The 17,862-nt window shown below is 38.9% G+C and overlaps 2 protein-coding genes across 2 annotated transcripts; both read left to right on the forward strand.

The window, feature by feature from the left end:
• On the forward strand, positions 1-8,597 carry lin7c (lin-7 homolog C (C. elegans)). The gene is made up of 5 exons (XM_086288974.1): positions 1-207; positions 1,053-1,171; positions 2,057-2,128; positions 2,278-2,487; positions 3,691-8,597. Exons 1-5 carry the CDS (start codon positions 171-173, stop codon positions 3,856-3,858), a joined length of 606 nt encoding a protein of 201 aa, XP_086145100.1. The 5' UTR covers positions 1-170; the 3' UTR covers positions 3,859-8,597.
• A 4,932-nt stretch (positions 8,598-13,529) lies between these two features.
• On the forward strand, positions 13,530-16,482 carry rplp2b (ribosomal protein, large P2b). The gene is made up of 5 exons (XM_086288987.1): positions 13,530-13,682; positions 14,503-14,626; positions 14,746-14,794; positions 15,848-15,943; positions 16,370-16,482. The coding sequence occupies exons 2-5, from the start codon at positions 14,504-14,506 to the stop codon at positions 16,444-16,446; spliced, it is 345 nt and encodes a 114-aa protein (XP_086145113.1). The 5' UTR covers positions 13,530-13,682; position 14,503; the 3' UTR covers positions 16,447-16,482.
• The last annotated feature ends 1,380 nt before the right edge of the window (positions 16,483-17,862 follow it).

Here is a 17,862-nt window from a genome sequence, read left to right on the forward strand (position 1 = left end):
CTGAATGCATCACGACACTGGCAGCTAGCCTAGCCGGCTAACTTGGCTAATCTGATTTATCGTCTCAGTTAAGCGCACATAACGCCAGCCAGGATTACCAAATTTAGTTTTCAGTATTTTTCCTTTTAGCTAACTATCTCCCTAACGCCAAACATCCTCCTAGTTCAATAATGGCATCGCTTGGGGAGCCCGTGCGATTGGAAAGAGGTGAAGTTAATTAGCTAGCTAGCTTTAGCTTAAAAATATTTGTTGTGATATGCGGGCGACATAAACCTAGCCTAGCTAGCATTAGCTCATTAAAGCAAGCGGTTTATTTTTTTGTCTGTGTACTCTGTTTTATGGTGGGATAACGATAGAATAGACATCTTGCGGTTAATTCTTGTATGATTATGTATATATAGTCACCCAGCTAAAGCAGCCACAGCTATTACGGCTACATTTTTGTACTTAGTACATTAGCCACCTAGCTAATATGAATGACAACAGACAGTGATTAGTCAATCTGGCTGGTTTGTTCACTGTATCTTACCATAAAAGAAAGAAGATTTTACAGTTACCCTGGTTGTATCATTATATTCATTTTTGTGACCTGTCTGTAAATAACAAGTTCTGGGTGTGTGTTGCTGAAATGTGCAGAGGAAGCCCAGATTTGTGTGATAGTTTAAACTTACGGGTTACACAAATACACACGTAAACCTTCACGATTAGAAATATTTAATAAAATTACAAATGCTTATGAATTCATTGCTATTAACGTAAGCTGTACATTCACAAAAACAAAATAAACAAAACAAAAACGTGATGCCTGGTGCCTTGAATTTACTTCATGTTACTCTGAGAGTTGCTTTATTATTGCATTATAGCGATTTGTACTAATTGTAGTATGTTCTGGTGACCGTGGGAGTCAAGCTTGTCCGGAGCATATCTATAATCAGAACAAATGTAGTGCAAGTAAATGTGCTCTGACACTGATGTGGGAAACTCTCACTGCCAATGCTAAAATCTACATTTGCAGGCCTCAGTAATGGTTATGTACATGTTCTTGTTGACAGATATCAACCGTGCTATTGAATTGCTTGATAAACTCCAGAGGACAGGGGAAGTGCCTCCCCAGAAGCTGCAGGCACTGCAGAGGGTCCTACAGAGTGAATTCTGTAATGCTGTCAGAGAAGTGAGTCTCTTTCGTCTTGTATCATTCACTTATCAAACACTTAATTAAGAGACATTAGTTCACAGTTTGGAGCTTAACCCTCTGCATCCCAATAGGATTCCCAATAGAATACTCCAGAATTAAGAAAAAGAGTGGAAGTCTGGTAAAAAAGTTAGTTTAAATTTAATGTCCAGCTATATATGACCATTTAAGATTTGTACATTTATGTTTTCAACATCTCTTTATCATTACTTCTTTGTCCTCCTCTTCTTCATCTGGCACATCCACCCCTCCTCTCTGCTCCCTAACCTCCAACTCATTCTCGTTTTCCTCACCTCACGCCTCATCCCCGCAACTGAAATTGAGACTCTAACATAATAAAACATGCATAAACATACTTATTCGTTCCCGATAATATAACTAACTAAATAACTAAAAGTGTACTGCCACTTTGGGACAGCTGATAGCCAGACGGCTATAAGAACAAAAGCTAGTGTATACCAGATAACATTAAGCTAGAGAGTCTGAACAATCACATTTCCCTTTGATAAACATTTTCACATCATATAAGTCCCCTTTTACAAAGTTTTGCAGCCTCCTCGAAATTGATGTGATCGAATGCTGTAAATAGTGGACTGACAACCGACACTGTTTACAGATGTACGTCAGCCATAGTGTGAAATAAAATGTAAAATATTGCAAAATACTTAAATTGCACAGCCATTTCTTTTTTCCCCCAGATTTATTCAAATTTTTAAAGTATACTGTGTCCAAAAGTGTTTGTGACAGTAGTAGAAATATGCTGGCTGCCCACAGCTTTTATGGGTTATAGAAGATTAACCCTTTGGTTTGGTTTGAATTCTTTGTGTTCGCCGGTTGAAATACTGTCCACTAATATCTCCTCAGGTCTATGAGCATGTGTATGAAACGGTGGACATCAACAGCAGCCCCGAGGTCAGGGCCAATGCCACAGCAAAGGTAGACAGTTGTCAGTTACTGTCTGAATACAAGATTTGGTCTTTTTGTAATCTTAATTTCAGACATTTAATTTCTTAAAATGGGTAATTTTGTGCTTTGACTGCAGTACATACAGACGAGATATCTAAACACCACTTTCCTATTTGTAGGCTACAGTGGCAGCTTTTGCAGCAAGTGAGGGACACTCACATCCACGAGTTGTGGAACTGCCCAAGACAGAAGAAGGGTTGGGTTTCAATATAATGGGCGGAAAGGAGCAAAACTCACCAATTTACATCTCACGGATCATCCCAGGAGGCATCGCTGACCGACATGGAGGCCTGAAAAGAGGGGACCAGCTTCTCTCAGTGAATGGAGTGGTGTGTGTGTAATTCACAGCATGGTTTACATTTTAGACTGAGCCTGAGCAAATTCTCTATTTCAGATTTTTTTTTTTTTTTTAAACAGACAGATATTAGAAATAATACATTCTTCAAAAAAAACGAATGCACAGCTAGATTTTGTTTCAGGATTTTAAAAAAAAGGAACTGCAATCACCGTGCAAAAATCTGGGTCCCATCTACTTGTAAAATCGTTGTTTATTAACTTGTTACACCATAATTTATTAATGAGAACTTGTAAGGCAGGTCAACAACTCTCCCGCTCGTTAAACTCTTCTAGTAGTGCCTTAAAATTAAGCTTATTAAAGCCTAATAAACAGGGGAGTGCTATAAGAAGATATCAGCTTGTAGCTTGGAGTTGTTGGCAACAGTTTGTCCATCATAGGGACTGACAGGATTCAATCAGTGGAATTTGGATCAACAAAGAAAACCAAAAAAATCAATAAAATCCCCTTTGCTCACCTGTGCTTTTTTATTTTCAGACTATCATCATCATGTTGGTTCATTGTTAGCCATAGAGTCTGACAATGATGGCCATTTACCAGCTAAACCTTCTTCAGTAATCCATATTACCAGTGAGCTGTCAGAAAAAAACCTCAGAAACCCTGTGGAGTCTTTGGTGTCTTCTTGCTGCAATGGAAAAGCATTTCCTTATGTCAGTGACAGGAAGCTGTCAATTGTGTACGTTTAGAAATAATACTAATAATAATAATAATAATGATGGTAGTAATAGTACATTGATGTAAATAATGAAGGTGTCAGGTTCCTCTTGTAAAGCTCTGGAAATCTTAATGTGTTCAACATGTTTATTATGGCTTAAAGATGGACACAGTGAGTACTGATGGAACACTGAATGTAAACGTGCCATGCTATTGTCTGGAAGTGTAAATCTCAAAGTTCAGCCAATAGCAATCATCCAGTTGACTTTGTTTATTGCTCAGCTTGTTCCCTCATTAAAATTTCCAAATTGCAGGCTGTTTTATGTGAACAGCTGCTAGAGCTTATGTTGGAACTACATTCACTCCAGTACATATAAAACTCTTGTTTACTCCAAAAGTGGCCACATACCTCGTTGCTCTTGTGTTTAATAATTGGACCCAGTAGGTTAATCTGTAGAGATCATGGACTTTTATCTGTTCCTGGTGAAATCGTAAACTCAATTTCTGTTTCTTTTGCCTTCAGAGTGTGGAAGGAGAGCACCATGAGAAAGCTGTGGAACTCCTCAAAGCAGCTCAGGGCACAGTGAAGCTGGTAGTAAGGTACACCCCCAAAGTCCTAGAGGAAATGGAGTCACGCTTTGAGAAAATGAGGTCGGCGAAGCGCCGGCAACAGAACAACTTTCCCAAGTAGGATTTTCCCATGTTGATGCCCAGCTCCCGTGTCTCTCCTTCTTTAGCCTTCTGGCCATCTGTTCTGATCCCTTTCTCATCTCCCCGCCCCTGAAAAAAGAACAAAAAAAAGAACACGCTCATGTTTAGTTTTAGCTCATACATACTGTATATTGCGCTTCTGCCCTTTTCTTTAGCATTTTGATATTCAGCATCGTGTATTGTACTAGACACTACAACTCTAGACGAACACTAGGAAGATCACGATTGTCAGTGTGTGTCACACCATGTGCATTATTTTTGAATTGACAATTTGAATGCAACTTCTGAGACAAACTATACAACTGCTTTGACTGAAAAGGTAGTGTTTTTCAGTGATTTATCAGAGCCACTACCAAGTGCCTCAGGGCAAACACATTTATCTTATGTACTGTTTTTTCGTTTCTCTTCTTTCTTTAGCCGTTTAAATTTCTGGAAATTAAACTATTGTGGCAGGAATTAATTCATGCTTTTCACCTGTTTTCTCAGAGACCGTAGCTTTAGAGGTGCTGACGACAGTCTAAATTAGTTAAAAAGTGATAAGTTGTTAGATTGGTATTATGGCTACCCTACAAAAAGTAGCAAAAGTGCTGGATTATGTTTGAGCGTTCTCTAGGCTTACCCTGCAAGACTTTAACATCATGCCACGCTATAAAAAGCTCCAGTAAGTGATGTAATGGGGTCTCAGCAACTTGTGAACTAAATAGCTGACACCACAAAGACTCGCACATTTATCAAAAAAAAATAAACCCTCGAAACTCTGGAGTCAGTATGACATGAGATGAAAGTCAGTTATTTTGTTTTGACATAAATGAGGAATGTACTGTGTCACATTTTTACTCTGCCAGTGACAGAACTTGATAAGAAGTCAGTTATCCAGTGACCATCAGAATAAGATAAAATTAGGCATTTGTAAAATTCAGCTAGTCAGATGCCTACAGTCTCTGTAAGGCCCTGGTCATGCAAGCCTAGAAACCAAGCTGTGACCCCCTGGCAACCACCGATCATTAGGGAAAAATGTATATTATCCAGCCGATTGGAGATTGTTTGCTGGAGATTGCTGGCTATCTGTGAAATCGACTGCTACAGCCTCAGTCACAAAGCCTCAGAGGCTTGTTAGCAAATCCCTGGAAACCTCTGGTTGCCAGGGAAAATAAGTGTGCTCCCCAACCAGCTGGCAAGTAGTTGCTGCCAGCGACTACGTGAAATGATTAACAAAGAGGTTTGGTTGCTAGCTTATTGCTGTGGTTACTTACAGTTTGCATGGATAATACCAACTTAGCTCCAAATACTCGCCAACTGTTCACTGAGTGAAATTTCAAAAACTGTGACACAAACCAGAAGCTGATCCATTTGCGCCTTTTAAAACATGTTGACAGCAATAGTAAGACACAACTTTTACTTTGAAGGTGAAAGTTCTCCAAACTTGCACTCCCTCAAGTTTCACTATCGCTCAGCGAGTAATTGGCGAGTGTCTGAGATTTTTGGTGCAGCGCCCTCTTTGGAGCTCATTTCCCCCTGCTTGCAAGCAATCACCAACTAGTCAAGGAATACACGTTTTCCCCCTAGCAACCAGAGGACACCAAGGGGTTGCCAACCAGCCTCTAAGCCCGTGTGACCAAAACTTCAGTCACATTAATGCAGCATGTGAGTTTTGATCACTTGTTCAATGAATGAAATGTTAGTACACATACTGTATATAACCTCTACAGTGTTTGGTGTATTATGCTGTAAATGTGCTGCAGTGACATATATCTATTTGTAATCTTTCATCAGTTTTTTTTATTACATTTTGTAACTTAACATCTAGCAAGGGAGTCGTAAATCAAACATTCGCTTAACCTGACGTTTTTTTATTCACATATCGCATTCATGTTAAAGAACAAAAGACGATACAGGTGCTTGGGTAAGATCTATCGACAGCTACTTTTAAAAAAAACATTTTTTGATGCTTGTAAAATGTTAATAAAATGTTAGTAAAGCCCATATTTCAATAATTTACAGCAATAATTTCAAACTTGGTCTTGCCTGCATGTTATTACCAATTCATTTTCCATTCATCTTTGCGCAAATAAGTTTTTTTCTTTTTTCTTTTTTAGGTGGGTTGGGCACAAATGTACTCATATATAATATACAAAATGCATATCATAAAAATGAGAAACACTTTATTACCAAATACTGCCAAACAATCAAGTTTGTTCTGATGTGAATTGTTAAGCAGGCAAATCACAAAACAGTCTTAATTGTCTACTGTATATTTTAATGTGTAGGCTGCCACAGTTACACTTATTCATGTTCCACATTTTATAGTTATGAAGTGGCTGCATGTTTAGCTACTGTGTTGATAGTCATCATAGGGAAATCTTCATTCAGCATCTCAGTCAAACAAGTCCACAAGTCTTGGTTTTCTCTTAAAAATAAAATGTATTGTTTAAATTAAAAAAATCAACTCACTAGATGTCTAATCATCCACCTTTTTTGGCAAAATGTCTACAGGACAGATTTAACTTCAAAGATTTATTCCTAGAGGTTTTTTGTTTGCAGGGTAGTTCTAATAATATGTGTACAGAATTATGGAAACCAGGCTTTTGCTGACTAAGCCATACTATTGTCCAGTCTCAGGATCAACACCTGGCATTATTGAGACAGGAAGGTAGTAACGTAACGGTAGTGATTCCTATCGGTGTAGATTAACCATCCGATGCCAAACTGTTCTTCAGAAGCGAACCGTTTTATCGAGAGGGAGTCTTATGAGCATGCCGCTGATTGGCGTGTGCGGGCACGATAGATGTGTGCTGTCTGGTTCTTGTGACCATGTCATCTGAAATGAGGTCACTTTGAGTTTCCGTTTGCCTGGTTAGCTGCTCCACAGCTGTTTGTATTTCCATCTGTTTCTTTTATTACTTTATCCACCGTCTCCTGGCGTACTCTGATGTTCCCCAAGTTACTAACAAATCATAAATGGGATGTTCAGAGGTCCATCGGTACTGTTTTTGGGAGGATAAAATCTAAAATCCGGCTTCTGAGCTTTTGGTAATCGATCCTTTAAGTTTTAAAAGACTCGTAAAAAGATTACTGTAGATTAAATCCGTTGAAATGAATCACTGGTTAAAAAGCAGTACCTTTTATTAGTTGAAAGTGGCGTGCTAGTGTTGATGATTTGAATGTCTCTGCACGTTTCCCTCACATCAACTTGCTCAGCTGTTGCTTTGATTAGCAGGTTTTTGTAAGTCAGTGAAAGGGGTCATCGACTCTCATCTGATCGTATGGTACTTAAATAATGCTTTAAATATCACAAGAAATGACGACACATGACGAGTACAGGTAAAATTTGGTGGGTGAATCCCCTGTAATCCATTTATCTTTATGAAGACAGCTGAGTTGAAGGTCAAAGTCTCAAGTAAAACGCGCTGCAAATATGGAATGCACATCAATTATCTATGCAAGGTCTTTAAAAAAAAACCTTTATTGGTGCAAAATAGTTGTCATTTTCCTCCAGAATGTTATTAAACTTACAACAATAAGGCTGTGTAGACGAATGTCTAATGAAATATGACATTCAGCAGGATTTTGAGAAGAGTTGCATGTAGTTGGATGATCCTATGAGATGTTTACAAATTTTGGGAGGTTTTTTGTTTGTTTTTTTGATGTAACATACTGATTACCATGAAGGAGTCAAAGAAGGCAATTGGCAAAACTTTGGGAGATGGCTCTCTATTAAACATTCATAAGCAGTAGTTAACAGGCTATAATGTAGTTGTAAACTAAAAGTTGTCATCAATGTGATGTATTCTCAAATTGTGACAGGCAATAGAATAAAAATATTTAAAAACATTAGAAATGTTCTTACGTGTCCTTACAACTACAGTATAGTGTGGTTTTGTTGGTTACTTGTACACTGCTGTACACACTAAAATGCTAAATAGTGGGATTTAAATAAGCGTTCCTGAATAGTTTCACGTAACAGTTTATTTAAACTACATTGATTATGCTTTTGTTTGGAGGCAGAACATTTAGCACAGCAGTCGGGGTGTACATAAAAGACTTAATATGATGTATAGTTTGTCCCTTGATTGTGTTTTAACTAACATTAGCTAGCTAGATTCACTTCTCACGCACATACAAACATGTATAGTAAATCAGGAAAAAAATGTAATGAGACTTGGTATTGATATTGCACACTCTCCACTGAATGTCACTGACTATAGTCTGATTTTAGTTACAAACCTTTGGTGAGGTAAACCTTCAACTTTCTACCCGTTTTCATTGTGTATTGGTCAATAGAGTATTTTTTTATAATGGTTTTCTTTTTTTGATATTTTTCTCAATTTTTATAAGTGATTTTCCTAAAAAAAAATCAGATACCAGGAATGATTGGTACTTCCATTTTGACTGTGTACCAGGGCCATATCAGCGCAGCGTCTCTGAAAAGCGGGGCAGATGTGGGACAGATTAACTGTCACAGATCAGCTCCTCTTTTCTGAGCTCTGCACTGATCTCTCCTTTCTTTCTAGGACCGAGACCAAACTTAAAATGTTGATACTGTTTTAGTCGTTGCTTATTTATGATTGCCTGTAGATAGTGTTGTGTTATTTTATGTTCTCTAGTCTGTTTATCTAATTTACTGTGTTACATTGATGTGGAATGTAAAATGTTGTGATGTAGAACATAATAGTTGGACAGGAGGCTCAATAAACCGTGCTTAAGTTTATGACTTTTAAACGTGTTTTTCCACTATCTGTTACACGTTACATTCATTTTTAGAAAGAAAGACACATCTCTGTCACTCTTGTGGTACAAGGTAGGTGTCAAAAAGGTAAATCTATAAAGAAAAGAGTAGTATGGCAGCAGCGCAGCATGAAAAAGGTGGGTCATGTGATCAGAAATGGTAACATGGACCCTTCAGGGAATTCACAAGGCAAATTTGAAAGTGCTGTTGAGGGTGCTGGAGCCAGTTGCTAGTCTATTGCAGGCCTAGCAGAGAGAGAAAGACAGCCATTCACACTCCCATTTAAACTTTGGGCCAATTTAGTCATCAGTTAACCTAACATGCATGTCTTTGGAGCTGGAAGGCACAAAGAGAATGTGCAAGCTCCACGTAGAAATCTGTTCATCTCATCTGCAAATGATTTCTGCAATGCGGATACTTTCTAAGAGCAAAGACACAGGGAATAAGGAAAACTCTGGAAGATGAACTGATGGTTCCTGCTGTCAGAAGAGGTGCAGTCTCAGCAGGTTTTAGCTGCTTGTGTTCTGCTAACCCTGCATGCAAAATAGTACAAAAATAATGAAGCAAAAATAACATCATCTTCTTTCCGTTGCTCTCTTCAGGGGTCCGCCTCCATCTCACCCTATCAAACATCCTCCAGTCCACTGTGTGTCCTTCTTCACTGCATCCATGAACAATCCTCCTTTCCTGGTAGCTCCATCTTAAACATCCTCTGTCATTTCTTATCCTTTCCATTATGGTCACTCCCGTCTTTTTAACTCTGCCACCTCCAGCTTACCCTGCTGTTTTATTGTCAGTGCCACCATCTCCAAACCAAACCATACATCACAGCAGGTCTCATCTTATAAACTTTCACTTTTTCTGCTGTCCTTCTCTCACACTCACCCCTTTTCTACACCCTGCCTGCACTCTCCTCTTCACATCTCTTGTGCGATTAAAATCAATTTAATTAAATTTTATTTATATAGCACCAAATCCCAACAACAGTTGCCTTGAGGCGCTGTAAAGTAAAGATTCTACAATGATAGCTAGAGAGAAAACCACAGTAATCATAACCCCCCCTATGAGCAGGCACTTTGGTGACAGTGGGAAGGAAAAACTCCCTTTTAACAATAAGAAACCTCCGGCAGAACCAGGCTAACATAAGGACGGCCATCTACAGTCTCCAGTGGAGGGTGAGGGGAGGAAGACAGGACAAAAAACACACTGTGGAAAAGAGGCCCTGTCCGTTGCTTCGGATGGCCCCTAGGTTTTCAAACTCAACTGAACTAATGCAGTTACACTGGTCTCATTAAGCATTTTTAGTTGATAAAACTAAGTATTTGAGGTATTTTTAATTTGGAAATTAAACCTCGTCTGCTTACTTGTTCACTAGATGGAAAAATGTCCATTGCATAAGCAAAAAAACTGTAAATAGAAAAGCACTGGCCTTTCTATCAGCTAAAAAGAAGAGACACTAATCAACCAGCATGAGTCAGTGTGGAGAACTGAACTATCAGTGGAGGAAGCAGCTGTGATTTCCCAGCTCAACAAAACAAATGTAGGCCTGGTGATCTTTATGGACCCTGGCAATATTTATGTTTTTTTTATTGCATAGTTGTTGTTATTTCTCTCTTTTCTTTCACTCCAGGATGTTTAATTATTTTTTGAAACATGTAGCACTACTTGTTATGGCATAGAGGAAATGGTCAAATATTTGCTTTCACATACTTCCAGATCATCACCAAAACTAAAAGGTAAGGAAACGTGGTCGGAGCATTATGGAAATACCCAAATGGATGTGAAAGTAGAACATAAAAATAAAATCACAACCATGACAATCATGAGTAAGTTCAGAATTCCATTTAAAACTGTATTAATCATTAGATGCATATAGAAAAATCAAGTAGCATAGAAACTGGAAATTCGTTGTCTGAATAAACGGCTTTCGTGTGAATGTGATTCATAAGCCTTTTTCACAGCAGCTATTTTGACTTCTCTAATATAACCAACTATGGCTCTATGCCACAAACATATAGACATACTATGTGGCAGGTTGAAATTAATTTCTGACGTCACACAATCACACAAAGAGAGACACGGCCATCAGGGGTAGAGCGAAATGCATAGGATAACAGAGGGGAACAAAGTAAAGGAACGAATGACATGACTGCGTGAAGGTCAGCAGTTCTTTTGTGTCCATCGTTTTCCTTTATATTCGAAACATATTCAATATGAGTCATCTCTGTGGGCTGATTGCTCCAGAGGGCGGAGGAGCTGACACTCATTGATATCCAGAGATATTTTCTGTTGGCTCCTTCCACAAAAAAGGAAAGATAAAGTACAAATCCATAAAACAAGTATTTCCTAAGGTTTTTTCAATGCAAAGATAAATTGTTAACATTCACAAATATCAAGGCTAATAATACACTATACAGACAAAGGTATTGGGCCACACTTCTTAATCTTTGAAATTTTAAAAGTAAACATTAAAAGGTTCTATTGGGGCTTGTAGTAAAAAGCACCTAAGCCACCAACACTCTGCAGACTCAGAAACTGCAGCGCTCCAAACCTCTGGCATTAACATCAACATGAAGACTGTGCACAGGTAGCTTTGAGGTACAAATCGCCATGAGTGATGAAATCCAGAAATAAATGCTTACTCACTAAATGTTATACATCCAAGATCGTTTAAGACAACAGTCTGCCTATCTGACAAGTATCCCTCTCAGGTAACTCCTGCAAGTTTGCTGCTCTTGTCAGTATTAAGTAGTCTTTGCACCCCATCCAGACTGTATATGTCTGAGAGGAAGGAGGTCTGTAACAAGAGCTCGGGCCTGTTCTCCTGGAACCAAGCAGCGCACGTGACAGCGATTCATTAGAGCTGGTTGTTCACACTACAGCTTGAGAGCACAGCACAGCTGCTGCCTTCTCATGGCATTGACGCCATCCGTCGCAGGCTCTCATGTGTGGATGGTTCACTTCGTCTCTTCTGGCAACTGAAATCAATCACACCCAGGACCAAACGCAGCAGCAGCGGGGACAGAAGAAGAGGCAGGAAGCCAAACCGGACCAGGAGCCAAGTGAGCAGTAGCAGCAGACAAGGAGGAAGAAGCTGATTCATGTTCATATACAGTGTAACACACACTGAAATGGTTAGAGGAGAGCTGCTGCAGAGTCACGAAAGCACAAAGCTTCGTGTGCAAAAAGATGCAGATGATTTATAGATATTATCTGATTATTATCTTATCTTATACATGAGTATTGACCCAAATAATGAGGTGGGGATGGACTTCTGCAAACAGCACCAGAAGAAGGCTGATAAAAGTCTCCTGGATGAGATACAAATATGGATTCCCAGTAACCTTTGTGGATCATTTAAGATTTTATTTACTTTTCCTGTTTAACTGGACAGAGTGCAAATTAAAAAACAAGCGAACTATAATTTAATGTTGCACTATGCTGAAATAAATCTCAGAGGTTCGTTCCCACCCATCTTGAAAAATCACAAGATTAAAATAATACATCTACATAAATGTCTTTACTGCTTTTCTTCTTGTTTAGTTCCTCACTATCTAACAGGGTTATGATTAGGCTTTACAAACGTCTCTAATACTGTATTATTAGTTAATTAGCAATTGATTACTATTATGCATTATATTAGGCACTATGTTAACAAAAAACAGCTGTGTTTTGCGACATTGATTTGTCCATATTGTAACCCTGGCTCACTGGAAGTTAGTTCCAAAGAAACTCGGCCCACAACTTGTAAACTTTTACATTTATTCACAGTTGGTCAAGTTTCATATATAATAATTTATAATCAAAGAAAAATGTCCACAGGATGTCCACTCTAGGCCTCCAAGTGTCCACAGCCAAACCACTCACATACTCAGTACAGGAGCCTCTCAAGGTTGCGGCTGGAGCCCTTCTCTTTACTCTACATACTCTGTATGCATATGACTGCACACTGCGTTGTAACACAAAACCCAACACTGAGTCCACAGACAATGCCATGGCGGGGCTGATCAGTGGAGGAGATGACTCTGCCTGCAGAGGTTCAGAAGATGACAGGCTGATGTGCTAAAAACAAGTTGGTTCTAAATACCAACAGGACCAGAGAGCTGATAATTGATTTCAGGAGAAGTCAGAATGGCCACTTACCACTGAACATACAGTGCTGTTCTCAGGAAACAGTCTGTGTTATGCTTATTTAATGAGGCGGTGCGTGTTGTGTGTCCATGTGAGGTCCCTGAAACCGGAGACTCTCTAGACGCCCTTATGTATACAGTGCTGTGAAAAAGTATTTGCCCTCTTCCTGATTTCTGTCTTTTTTTCATATTTGTTCACAACACATATATGGAAAAGGGTTGGAGAGAGTGTCAAGTTTCAGGGGCCTCACACAGACACACAACACACACTGCCTCGTCACAAAAAGTACAACATAGACTGTTTCCTGAGAACTCCTGAGAAATTAATTTTCAAGGAAGTGTAGTGTCACTTTTTTTTTTTACACAGCGACATTAAAGTAACCTTGATTCTTGTAAAAGTGACATTTCATCCAGCGCTTCATATCAATAAAGCATGTAGTTACAAGCTCCAAATCTTTTATACAGGATATGAGTACATCAGAGGGACAGCTTAGTTTGAACGGTTTGAAAGCAAAGTTAGAGAGACAAAGGATGTTGAATATGGAGATGCCAGTTAGGAGCAAAAGAGTAAGACCACAAAACTGATTCATAGAGTGAGAGATGGAGGACATGGAGAGGATTGGTATACCAGAGGAGGATGCAAGACATAAAGTGAAATTAAGGCAGATATTCAATCCACGGTGAATCCAAGATCAAATCCAATCCAAGAAGAAGAAGAAGAAGAAGAAGAAGAAGAAGAATGTATTTTTTGTGTAATATTTCGCGTTAGGTAAAGTTTTTACACCGAGGTTGCAAACACACTCCTGAGCAGCAGGCCTCGCCTCGGTTCCTGCTTACTTTTAATGCTTTTACGAAGAAGAAAGGCTACTTTGCTTTTTTCCGGTGACGTAACTTCCTTTCTGTCCGTGCTAACCTCAGAGTGAACACGCGCTCTCCTATCTAGCTCAAGTAAGTTTGGTTTTAAAACGTAAATAACGTATTAAACACTGAGAAAATAACTGAGCCACCCAGATAAGCATGTACACTTTCAGCCCAGGCATTTTAAGAATATTAAAGAGCGTTTAGCCAACATTAATTCCTTTCTTTGGCTCCCGGAGCTTACGCTAGGTTGGCTAATGGTAGCGGAGAGCCGCATGGGTGTTAAAATTATGCCGTGTTTTCCCACATTGTCGCATTTTTGAGGATTTATAGAGGTAGAGAAAACAGTATTTTAGTAGAAGCATATTCAATATTCGAAAATATGTAGTTTTTAGATGAGTGGACGATGGGTATCGGCTGTAAAGTAAAGCAGCGAACTTCTGTTTTACTGAAAATCGCCGTAATAACTCAGAAATGCGTTGGGATCACAGTCCTGTAGCTGTCTAAACCCAGGAAAAAACGGACCCCTAAAGGGGTCGACCCTACGTCTTTTGATGTTTTTTGTTTGTTTGGGGTTTTTTTTGTTAAATGATGCACTAACAAGGACAGCATTTAATATTCCCCTGCTGTGGTGAAGCCATATATTTCTTATAAACTGTAACATTTTCACATAAAAATCAGAGATTGAGCTTTTGAGGCATACCATAACTTTCTCCAGGCTTTGATTTTTATATAAAAATTTAGCATATGCTGATAATGAAGAAAAATTAACATGTTGTATGAGTTGTTGTGTTTCCACTTTTGTTAATGCAAAAACAGATTGTCTGAACTTTAGACATAACTCATTTTCCTGTGTCCATAAAAACATCCCACATGGTTACTAATGTTTCCAGTAAACTTGGTGTTTCAGGATGCGTTACGTTGCTGCTTACCTGCTGGCTGCCCTCGGTGGCAATGAAAACCCTGATGCCAAGGACATCAAGAAGATCCTGGAGAGCGTTGGCATTGAAACCGATGACACACGCCTCGACAAGGTACACAGCCACCTGCTCCTGTTTGTGTTTTATTACTGTTGTGGCTTCAGTTTTTCCCGGCAGCTGGTTCCTACCTTTAGGTTATGTTTATAATTGCGTCTATCTTTCTCTCTCAACAGGTTATCAGTGAGCTGAAGGGCAAGAACGTGAATGACGTTATTACCACAGGTGAGTTTCCCACAGTTTCATTTATGTGTGTGTGAGACCATGATTAATTTTGGTTTACAATTTTGTTTGGCTGAAATGTTGTTAGGTCTGAAAGTTTAGAATTAAATGGCTTCAGGCAGTATTTTAATACTGACATGGACTCCCTGCAGGGGTCTGAACTAGTTTATGATGTTGGATACTGTGACTAGTGATAAACTCATTTGACGCACAGGGAAAACAGATTTAAGGGTAAAAAAAAAAAAGAGTTATTAAAAATATGAGTGAACTAAGCTCTCAATGCTGGATTCCTCCGTAATGGAGGATGGCACACTGTGTATGGACCACAGTTATACTGGAGAATTTGTTCATTGAAAATGGTTCATAAGGGTATTGTGTATAGACAAATTACTTATTGTATGCACAAATTATACTTCTTAATTAATTTTTATTAGTCATCTTACACACTCAGTGCAATAGGAGTAAAAAACAGAAACCCAGTAGCAAGTTTAAAAGACTAAAAAAAGAACTCATTACTAAACTACTACTAAAAAAGATACAGCGAAGAACAACAGAATGAAATATAAACGTCATAATGTAGAGTACTGCAGATGGGCAGAAAAGTGGCACAGTGTTAAAGGGTTAATATCAGTGCTACTGGTACATGCAGCAAGTGATACTTGTAATGCAAAAACAATCCTAAAATACAGTTGGGATGGTGTGAGTGCAAGTTGCAAAACATCAATATTTGATTTTCTTATTTGGGTCTTCGTGATAGCTGATCTTGCACCCTATTTGTGGGCTGAAATAAAATATTTCCTGAGTGTGTCATGGTGCATTTGCTGTGATAATGAGTTTTCTTGCCATAGTTTCTATAAACCCGCAGGGCATGATATCTCACTGGACAAAGTGAATCGATTTGAATATAAGATAAGAAAAAAGTTGTATTTAATCAGATGTGTAAAGTCAGACCACATGTAATGATAACGGACCGTTTCTGACCTCTGTCTTGTTTCTGACTGCTGAGTGTCGATGTTATCACTTGTGCTTCATGTCTGCCAACTCGTGTCTCCTCAGGTTACGGTAAGCTGGCCAGCATGCCAGCAGGTGGTGCCGTAGCCGTTGCCAGCTCTGCAGCTGCTGGCTCGGGCGGAGCCGCAGCTCCTGCTGCAGGTGAGCATTGCAGCTTAGCACCTTGTTTGGCACCATCAATCATATTTGCCACTTTGTGATTTTGCCTTCACCTTGTATGCTTGTACGACTACATGGAGCCAAATAATGATCTGTTGACATGAAAGATGCATCTACACAAGTTAATCTACACAAAATCCGCACTATACTGGGTAAATACAGTGCAGGCATTTAAATTTATTCTACGGTTTTAAGTTGAATGGTTTTAGAAAAGAGGCTTTTTTTGTTTTTATATTAATACAGCAGCGTGTAAGAAACGCTCAACAAAAACTGGGAAATTCCAAAATAAAAATCAGTTGCATTTAAATATATTTTAAAACAACCGTTATATTAGGCAACCACGTGAGCAGGTTGCTGTGTCATGGTGATGACAGCAGGACGTGATGTCAAGTGCTTTTTGTTTTTCAGCTGAGGAGAAGAAAGAGGAGAAGAAGGAAGAGTCTGAGGAGTCCGATGACGACATGGGATTCGGCCTTTTCGATTAAACTCCTTGAACTGATCAATAAAGTTTTTACAAAATCCCTCTTATGCAGCTTTTCTCTTTACTTTAAAACTTGTGTGTGGGGGGGTTGTGTAATTTGACCTGATCGGGCCTATTCTTTGTTCGGGTATGTGATCTTATTCAGTTTAATGGAGAAAAAAAAACTGAAAAGGCTCTGGCTGATGAGATTGAGCCCAGTGTTCAGTAGATGGCGCTGTGGAGCCTTTGAGCGCTAAAGCAGACGACACCAAATCCTTCATTTTTGGGCTTTTGTTCAGCAGTTTGAATTATCCACGAGCTTAGACGCAGATATCCACACTTGACACCTGTGAGGCTAACACTTAAATTATTAACAGCTAGGGACAAAGTGTCACGTGACGGCGAACTGCTGCCGGCACGGCTGAAGCTGCACGTAGTCCTCTGTGCGTCAGCAGCAGTGAGCCTCAGAGGGGGAAAAGCAAAGTTGCAAAAAAAGAAGTATTAGTTTTGAGGAAAAGAAAGGATGCTGCTGCTTCAATTTCATAGCGTAAAGGTAAATAAGACAGTTGTGTAAACGATAAACGCTTCGCCGATTGAGTGTCGGCAGCCTGTCGCTATGACAACTTTACACATTAGTAAATATATTCGCATACATCTTAATGTTTTATAAAATACATATTTAACAAGTAAGACTGTTTTGCAGTGCTTGATGTGAGTAAAACGTAAAACTACATGTATGTAAAATTCGAACGTTGGTCTAGAAATGATACTTTTATGGTTAATTCATTAGATTTTAGCAGGGAACAAACGGTTTTACAAAACAGCTCAGGTGTAATAAGCAATAATAAAATTAAAACAAACACTCTCCTGAAAGCATATATTATCAGCGTGTAAAGGTCAACACCCAGAATGTAAATTATTCACCACAGTATAAACCGCGCAGGCGTCCAGTATCAAGAGCGATTTTCTTTCATTATATGGGACCAAACATCACATGTTGTTTTTATTGACTGGGAGTTCTACTGAATGCCTCTTCCAAGTATCTAGGGTGACAAGGTGTCCTGCTTCACGTGGAGCTTAACAGCATTTTTATACCTTGAACCCTTGTCCCACATATTTGGACATTGCTCTATATTTGGCTCTTGTTTAAAAGAGACAGATAGCTCCCTAGAAAGATTTGGCTCAAATATGGATTCGTTCCTACTGAAAACTAAAGATCAAATGCTGAAATATTTGCTTCCTTGTAAAAAGCCTTAACATTTTAATTTAAAAACAATTACAGCACATTTGTTATTTTTTATGATCTGTGCCAAAATTTTAACCGAAACACCTTGTCCGTGTTTATTTTTCAAGTTAGATACATTAAAAAAAATTCAAACAACCTCCAAACTTTAGAAATGGGTTCCAAGCAAACATACACTCAGTGGACAATTTGTTGGGT

This window comes from Aulonocara sp. 'chitande type north' Nkhata Bay, linkage group LG1 (assembly GCF_057382095.1).
Source record: "Aulonocara sp. 'chitande type north' Nkhata Bay isolate Kocher_YH1m ecotype deep benthic linkage group LG1, A_spYH_male_GT1.1, whole genome shotgun sequence".
Classification (NCBI taxonomy): Eukaryota; Metazoa; Chordata; class Actinopteri; order Cichliformes; family Cichlidae; genus Aulonocara; species Aulonocara sp. 'chitande type north' Nkhata Bay.

Excerpts from the sequence above, each read along its gene's own strand:
- lin7c (XM_086288974.1), top strand. The coding sequence starts at position 171 with ATGGCATCGCTTGGGGAGCCCGTGCGATTGGAAAGAG. Across the intron at positions 1,172-2,056 it reads TCTGTAATGCTGTCAGAGAA|GTCTATGAGCATGTGTATGA; the intron begins GTGAGTCTCTTT and ends ATATCTCCTCAG. Across the intron at positions 2,129-2,277 it reads GGGCCAATGCCACAGCAAAG|GCTACAGTGGCAGCTTTTGC; the intron begins GTAGACAGTTGT and ends TCCTATTTGTAG.
- rplp2b (XM_086288987.1), top strand. The coding sequence starts at position 14,504 with ATGCGTTACGTTGCTGCTTACCTGCTGGCTGCCCTCGGTGGCAATGAA. Across the intron at positions 14,627-14,745 it reads ATGACACACGCCTCGACAAG|GTTATCAGTGAGCTGAAGGG; the intron begins GTACACAGCCAC and ends CTCTCTCAACAG. Across the intron at positions 15,944-16,369 it reads AGCCGCAGCTCCTGCTGCAG|CTGAGGAGAAGAAAGAGGAG; the intron begins GTGAGCATTGCA and ends TTTGTTTTTCAG.